The sequence below is a fragment of the Kryptolebias marmoratus genome, linkage group LG21, assembly GCF_001649575.2.
Source record: "Kryptolebias marmoratus isolate JLee-2015 linkage group LG21, ASM164957v2, whole genome shotgun sequence".
NCBI lineage: Eukaryota > Metazoa > Chordata > Actinopteri > Cyprinodontiformes > Rivulidae > Kryptolebias > Kryptolebias marmoratus.
In genome coordinates this window covers 17,151,165-17,159,848 of record NC_051450.1, presented here as the reverse complement: position 1 = coordinate 17,159,848, position 8,684 = coordinate 17,151,165, and the positions used below count along the sequence as shown (strand labels likewise).

The window sequence follows — 8,684 nt, the reverse complement described above, 5'->3', positions numbered from 1 at the left end:
GGAAAAGGTAGGTCCCAGTGGGAGACCTCTGATTGGCTGTCGTCCAATCGCTGATTGGACGACAGCTCGTTTTACTTTTTAACCGGAAGTTACTCTTTCACGTGTTTTTTAGAAACATGAACGTTCTAGGTGATCCAAACCTTGCTTCTGCTATTCAACAGTATTTTGAGGCAGGGCATACGTATGAGATAATACTGGACATGCTTCGGACCAACCACGAAGTGTCAGTTAGTATGCGTTCACTAAAAAATCATTTGAAAGAAGCAGGACTGCATAGAAGAGGTAACTACTCTCCACTCCCTGAAGTGAGGCGTGCCATTATGACCGAGCTGAGAGGACCAGGGCAATTATTTGGCTATCGGACCATGTGGCAAATTCTCAAACAAAAACACAACCTGCGTGTCAAACGTGATGTTGTAATGAGACTGCTGAGGCAGCTGAATCCTCAAGGCATCGCTCTGAGGACTCGCAGGAGGTTTACAAGACGCACGTATCATTCTATGGGGCCCAATTACATATGGCATGTAGATGGCTACGATAAACTGAAGCCATTTGGCTTGGCCATCTCAGGATGCATTGATGGTTTTTCGAGAAGAATGATGTGGCTTGTTTGCGGGTCAACAAACAACAATCCTTCTGTCATTGCCCAGCATTATATAAACTGTGTCAAGAGTCTTGGAGTGATACCAATGAGACTACGAACAGACCTCGGCACAGAGAACGGGACTCTGGCAGCAATACAGTGTGCCCTTCGCCATGCGCATACGGATTATTATGCTGGATCATTAAGCCACAGTTACGGATCATCCACAGGGAATCAACGCATCGAGTCATGGTGGTCTTTTTTCAGAAGAGGAAGGTGGGTACATTTGTGTTTTTTAAATGTGAAGTACAGCTAAAGCTGATCATGGTCTGAAATCCATAGAAGCATACAGTCTGAGATAAAACGGATTTGTAAAGCATTCGTTTAAAAAAACAAGGTTCTGGTAGCTTTAGTAACATACATGTAAGCTATTAAGCAAATTTTGCTAGTTCGGCAGTAATTACTACAATACATTTCAGTGATATTAATTTTAGTATTACACAGAGGTGGGTACTCAAAAATCGTAATGGAGCAACGTACTATTTACTGTTTATAAATTTGTGATGAGGTGAAAGCAAGTTCTAAGCTAGTGGTTTGTTTATTTTTGTCATGGCAACTCCATATAAAGTGCCTAAGAATTTGGCAGTCACATGGCTGTCGGTTGCCAGTTAACATGCCATATTGAATTTGTTTCAAACATATATTTTCATAATGCTTTAGCAAATATTTTGTTTCCAAATTAGAATATTTCAGATGCTATACAAAGTTTTAGTTTGTATGTGGGAACAATACAAACTAATATTTCATGTATTTGAAACATGATATTCAGTTTCAAATACATTAATATTCAATGTTATGGACATGGAGGACAGACAATCGTTTAATCATTTTCATATGAAAAAGAACAGAACCGTTTCTAATTCAATGTATCCTCAGGTCTCAGTTTTGGATGGACTTGTTTGGAGATTTAAGAGACTCTGGAAACTTCAACGGAAGCCATGAGCACCAGTGCTTGCTCAGATTCTGCTTCACCGAAGTTCTGCAGAAAGACCTGGATGAATGCAAAGATCTCTGGAATAACCACAGGATCCGACCAAGCAGACTTGCATCATGTCCTGGGGGGATTCCAAACGAACTCTATCTCTTGCCTCACAGGTAATTGACATTTTCACAAATAAAAATAATGCTTGACATTACATAATAATGCATAAGTGCTGTTAGCACAAGTTAGGATATCTATTATATATGTACAAAAAACCTATAGCTTTGTATCACAAATGTAAGAGCACCTCTATGCACTTACATTTGATGACCACTGCCTTATTGAAGAAGATGCAGTTAAAGGTGAAGGACGAACCAAGCATGTCTCCAGACCTAAACCCAATAGAACATCTTTGGGACATCCTCCAAGCCCAGGAGAGTTAAGACAGTTTGGGTAAATAATGGTGTCCACACAAAATATTGACAATATAGACATTTTCACAAAGGACTTATTCACTTTAGTTTAGACATTAATGGCTGTATGTAGAGTTAGTTTGCAGGAAAAATAAATTTACACTGTTATATAAGCTGTACGCATACTACTTTTCATTGTGTTAACGTGTCATTTTGAAAAGATATAATGAAATATCTTCAGAAATGTGAGGGGTGTACTCACTTTTGTGATACACTGCATAAGGCATCACTGATAGTGCTCACTTATACTGGGTCATGTAACCAGCAAAGAAAAATCTGACAATTCCAAGTACTTGTACTAAGTATAGAAAATATCCATCACAATTCTATTATAAATTATATTCTGACTTTTTCAGATACGGTTCAAGAGATTGTGGATTTCCTGTTGAGGACAGTGATCTGGATGTTTTCCCAGAAGCAAGTCAGGTGACAGAGTTGTGTGGCGATAAAGACATTGAGGAATACCTACTGCAAGCCATGCAACAACATGGACAACAGCAGCCACAAAACTGGGAGTCAGCTATGGAACTGTATTTCTTGCTCAATCACATAGCAAGGCTGTAGACACAAACAACCAGAATCAAATCTCTTAATAGTTTGTCTCCTGTCCTGCTCAAATGAATCATCATTGTTATTGTGAACAGCAACAAGTGGATTAAACATTATAACAAAGTTTTGAGTATTTGTGTTAAATTGCTTTACTTGTAAGAAACAAAAGAACAGGAAAACGGTTTAGCAAAACAAACAAGTTTTTTTTTTAACATTTACATTTTTTTGCCCTCCTTTTGCTGCCTATTGCTTCCTACTGGGCTGAGATCTGGTTTGAACATGGTCTCCAAGTCTGAAGCAGTCTTAGTAGCATCCAAATCCTGGAGCATTCTGTATCCCAAAGTCCATGTTGTCCCTAAAAGTGGCATAACTTTCCAAAAGTGGCAGCTTAAGTATGTTAGCACAAGTGTTTGCCACTGGAAATGGTGAATCACTCAAGAACTCCAAATGTGGAGATGGCGTCATGCCTGCAGGTGGAATTGCTGTTAGACCTGTGGCAAACATCAGCACTTCCTCTACAGACACTGCAGTTGTTTTCTCTGAAAGATGATAAACAATTTAGTTAATAGATAATGCATTGCACAAATGATATTTTTAGTTCTGCTTTCCTCCCAATAATCAACAAAATGAACAATTTTAGAATAAAACACAATGTGCCCTTACTAACCTTCGCAATCAAGCAAATAATTGCCCAGAAGACCATTGTTTTGCCCTCCTTTTGCCGCCTATTGCTTCCTACTGGGCTGAGATCCGGTTTGAACATGGTCTCCAAGTCTGAAGCAGTTAGGGCCTTGGCAGAGAAACGTGTTTTTGTTAATGTTGTAGTGTTTTTGGTAATGTTGTAGTGTTTTTGTTAATGTTGTAGTGTTTTTGTTAATGTTGTAGTGTTTTTGTTAATGTTGTAGTGCTTTGCACCTCAGAGCCACCGTAGTTTTTTGCCCTTCATGGCCACCACACTCATTCTATACCATAAATTAAACTAATTACTAGTTTGTTGAGGCGTAACTTTTGATCTGCATTATGTTAATAATGGCCACTATAATTAAAATAAATAAGAAAATTGTGTTTTTTTTATATCATAAAAGCACAAAACTATGACCAGTTTTATTTGCAGGAGGATAAATTGGGTGATTGAACAATTGGGGTTGATAGAATCAGTTCTAATCAGATAAATTTGTAATTATTAACTCTCTGAGATGCTCAAATGCTTAAAGGAAGCATCAAATTTTTACCCAGTGCAGCTCTTTCTAAATGTACAAAATGCCAACTCAAAAGCTGTTTATATTCATATTTTCATAAAGATCCCAGTCAGTCCTTCTGAGTACTCCATTTTAAGTACAAAGTGATGGTGAAAGTACTTCACCGCTGCAGGCTATTTACAGGCTTCCCAGGGAATGCACTCTCCTCTATCTCTGCACTGTCTGTCTTTCCCTCCATCTGTCTGCAGAGATCGGCCTGTCCTGACGTCTCTGTTGTGCTCCTCCATAAAGGGGCCTCAGTAATGGCCCCTGTCACACACAAAGGTATTAAGGCCCAAAGCCTCTCTCCCTTTCCCCGACGCCACTGGCAGCTGGACCAGGGGAATAATTTGATTTGGTATTTTATGCTGGAAAAGAGCCTTTCTTCCCAAGCCACATTTGTGCTTGGCTTCTCCTCAGCTCTGCAGCCCCCTGAAAGACTTTACATGACATTAACACATTTCAGAGAGCATTATGGCTTGAAAAGAGATTTGTCTAGACAAAGACGTGGTTTATTTGTAGTTAGAGCTTCATTTCCTGCCTGTTCCTTCGGCTGCACTCTTTCCCTGCACCTTTTTGCCCCCTCCCCCCGCCGCCCCTCTCCTCCCTCTGTGACTGCCTGCCGGGCGCACAATGGTTGGCGTCCTGACAGGTAAGAGGATTTCTATTAGTTTACCTCGGAATGGGCCCGGCAAAACGTGATTAATGAAAGCAATTAGTCTTTGTCATGTCCTCAGCACACTCCCGCTAAATCACCGGGCTGCTCCACGCTGACGCTAAGAGCAAATTACATCACCCGGATCTTCACTCTCTGCCTCTTTATGAGCTCCCCGCATCTCAAACTGGAAAAGAGACGACTGAAGCCCAGCTGATAAGAGTCTGTTTTTACATTTAGGCATAAATGTCTTCATTTAAAGGACCTACAATGAAAACAAAATCCTTTTTTTTTTTACAATAACTACAGATTTACAACACTCTTTAAAAGATATCCATTGCCAAATCATGAATACCAAACAAAAAATAAATTTATAAAGTAAGCAATAGTTTTCTTATATCAACATGTCCTAAACCCTCTTAAAGCCCTAATGGAAAGAGGGACAAAGAGAGATAAAGAAGCCCTTGTAACTTTGGGTCAATTTGACCTGAAGGCCACAGGAGGGTTAAATTAAAAATTTGTAAGCAAAATTTGTTCCAATTACCACAAGTGTTTATTTACCAACAGAAACAGACGAAGTGTGAGAAAACAAACCATAAATTAAACTTACCGAACATATTTGTTTACCTATAGATTCCAGCCAGCCTCATGTAGGTCAGTCATAAGAAGCTTCCACGTGGTTTGGGGCAGATTTAGCCAAGTGCTTTGTTTACATTTAGTGTGGACCCGCGTTTCAGAATTGAATCGAACATATCTGGAAAACTACTTGAATAAACTCTTTCAAACTCAACCATTTTCTTTTTTTACGGTTGATTTCATACTTTGCAAATAACACCTTTTAAATGAATCAGACTTGATAAAGTGAGGGAACCATTATAAATCATAATAAAAGTTCTTTGCATGTGTGCGACGGACTGGGAGAGTCTTTCTTAATGACACTAAATTAATCAGGGGCCTGGGTGTCGATTATAGCGCAGATGATCCACAACATCACACCTGTTTATAATTGATAACATCACCCAAAGAGCACAAAGCTCAAAATAAAGGTGTAATTTATAAAATTTTTAGGCTCTAAGGCCTGCGAGTGTTAGTTTCGGTCATGAAAACGGAGCAGCTCTCGGCCTAAAAGTTAAAGAACAAACCAAATAAAAGCGAATTCACTGAGCCATAGATAATGTTTTGCTAGCTGCAGGCAGGGTGGCCCTCAGCCAACAGTAATCACTGCTCACCAAGAGGAAAACAGCCCCCCCTGCTCCGCTGCATGCAGCTTCCTCCTCTCACAGATCTTCTGAGTGATATATTTATGTCTCGATGCATGTGCTCCCACCCATCTGTAACACTCTGTTTTCCTCAAACTTTTCTCAAACCCATCAGATTCCTGCTGAGAATGTAAATCACTCAAAACACGAGAGAAACAACTTGTTTTATTTCGAAGCAGGTGCGTATTTGCATTTGTTGGGAGTCAGTTTGCAGCGTTGAGCATGTGTTTAACAAGTCTTTTTTTCTAAGTCTTTTGCAAAAATCCTCTTTATTTTCTTGGTTCCACAGCAGTAACCAAAAATATGCATGGAAATCTGTTGTTTCATGTTAGTTCTGGTTTTTATGGAGAGACTAAAAACAGTTTGTCCAGCTTTAGAGAGTAACAACTTCTTAATTAGAAGGTTGGAGGGGTGGTAGTGAAAATTGTAATTTTTACCTGAAGACACAAGTGTCCATCATGAATTACTTTTACGTGTTGTTCAGCTTCATTTTACATCTCATTTTGTTTCTAACTGTTTTATATTTTGATCAGGTTTTGAATAGGTTTTACCACCCAGTCAGATTTAGATTTCAACGTGGTGAAGTTAAGGAAAAACGTGATTTTATAATTGACTTTTAGAAAAGTCTCGTGTTGCCTTACATGTCTGGCTTAACTCTTGTCGTGTGTTTGGTTTATTGCACAACAATCGTTACACTTCTTGCTCCTTTTCCCAACAAGTTTCTCAACAAGCGAAATAAAAACAGCTTCATCTAGCCAAATGCTAAACCCAGCGTTGGTTTGTGTGTGGCCTTTGAAAAGGTGTACTCAGGATGATAGGGCTTGCATATTTTGATGTGATCCTATTTCTTCATTTCCTGCGCTGGCTGGGAACAGGGGAGCAGCACAGGCTTCAGCTAGACCCGACACTCTTCTGCTGCCTTTCATATTCTCCTCTCCCCCCCGGTCTGTTAGACAGACGATGGTGATTTGGCAGGCTCGTTTCTAATGGATAACTGTAGTTCTTTGGCATCCATCTTGTCTTGTCTGCTCGGCTTCTGAACAAGTTGATCTCGCAGCAGGCCGTTTGATACGAACACGCATTCCTGAGCATGTCCATATGTGCACGAGTACGCAACCGTATTGCTTGTTTGCTTCACCCATGTGCCAGGGCTTGTGAGCACCCTGATCCTTCCTGTAAAGCTTAAAATGGATCCTGCCTTGTCAAGTTGTCATACTTTTATGACACTAATATCTGAGTCCCCACACCCATGCCTCACCCCATCAGAAACGGGAAGAGACCGCATATACACACCTATTTCTTCTTAAAATGCCAGGTTCATCTTTTTCACCTCATCTTTCTCCCATTTTGTCTGTTTTTCTGTCTCTCAGCCAAACTCTAATAATTTACATCTCTGTCCAACACTTTGATATTTTTTCCAGGCTTCAGAAGAGCCTGACAACAATAGGCTTATGTGTGACTGCAGGGCACGTCGAGTTAGCCAAGACTTTATTACTTATCACGTCTTCATGTTGATAGCACTGACTCCTAACTGATGGGGGGTGTTCCGAAAGGACGCCGACTTGTTGGTGGTTTTTCAGGCAGCTTGTTCGACGCCTGGAGATAAACTTTGGTTTTGCAATTGACTTACAAGCTCAGGTATATATCCGGGCGTGTACCGTGTCAAAAGATGAAAATGCTGCTGTGCCTGCTCTTTTGAAAAAAGCTTTGTTGCGGTTTCTGTAATTGAGGTTGTCCTAATGCATGAAAGTTTTACACATTTGTAACCTGACTAACCACGAGGCTAAGCCTGAAATTTAAAGCTCTGAAGCGATTGAAGCAGTAAAGAATAGACAAGATCAAAAGATTTGGCAGGAAGAAGCAATACGTCAGAAAGAAAACCAAGGGTGCTATCAAATATGTGTCTAAGATTTTACTTTAAGCAACAAATCCAGATTGTTGAAAGACAAATATATGAGCTTTTAGCGTTTTGTCCACTTCAAATGAATTGTTTCTTTCAAAGGGGTTGAGTGGAGTATTTACCTCTAATCGGTCTATTTATCAGCAGTCAGAACAATCTCAGTTTGGAAAAACAGAAATTTTCATAGAGTCAAACTAAGAGCTAATTACACTGGAGCCTATTCCAGATGTCAAAGATTTAATTAAAATAAAAACTGTCCATTTGAAAAAAGGTATAACATATTTAAGTGGTCAATTTACTGGCATGTTTTTCTCCACTTGTGCCAATATTAACACAGTTTAGCTCTGTTTGGTAAAATGTGGAGCTATGCTAATGCTTCTAGCAGCACAAACAAGCATTTAGCAGCATTATTTCATGAGAAATAACTGGTTGTGCTTAAAGGAAAACTCTGAATAACTATATTAATAACTGTAATAGTGTATATTTCCATGTTTCTCTATATTTCCAAGTGCTTTTCAAAAGCAATGTCTCTGGTCATTTCAAAGTTTTTAATTTAAGCATTTGAAATGAAATTCATTTATTTTTATTGAAGTTGATAATTTTCCATTATTTTTAATCACTCCCATCCCAACCTTAAAACATCCATGTTGCTATTCACTTTCTTGTAACCTAATTCTGTCAAGGGAACCAGCACTTGACAACAATAAGCGTTAGATTGCGTTACACTTTCTTGTGTTTTACTCCACATAACATTAGTTCACTTTTCACACAACAGTGATCCAATTTCTGTGTTTCTCTGTAACAAGTATTGTTTAGCGTGGAGGTTGCCAGCAGCAGGTTAGCACCTACTCAGCCCTGCTAACATGATATGCATTCACCTCCATTGGGACATGCTCTGCACGTTCTATTTATGGATGTTGAAAAATGACACTTCACCCTCAAAACTCTTCGTCTGCAAGGGAAAAAAAAAAAAAAAAGAAAATACAGAGACCAGTCTCATATGTTACATGTAGGACAGATTGGGACAAAACATGGAGAAGCAGGA

The 8,684-nt window shown here is 39.3% G+C and overlaps 1 protein-coding gene across 1 annotated transcript; it reads left to right on the top strand.

Annotated features, from left to right (window-relative positions):
* Positions 1–7: 7 nt before the first annotated feature.
* On the top strand, positions 8–3,488 carry LOC108230325. Its single transcript, XM_017406412.3, has 3 exons — positions 8–859; positions 1,520–1,738; positions 2,395–3,488. Exons 1-3 carry the CDS (start codon positions 117–119, stop codon positions 2,600–2,602), a joined length of 1,170 nt encoding a protein of 389 aa, XP_017261901.1. The 5' UTR covers positions 8–116; the 3' UTR covers positions 2,603–3,488.
* The last annotated feature ends 5,196 nt before the right edge of the window (positions 3,489–8,684 follow it).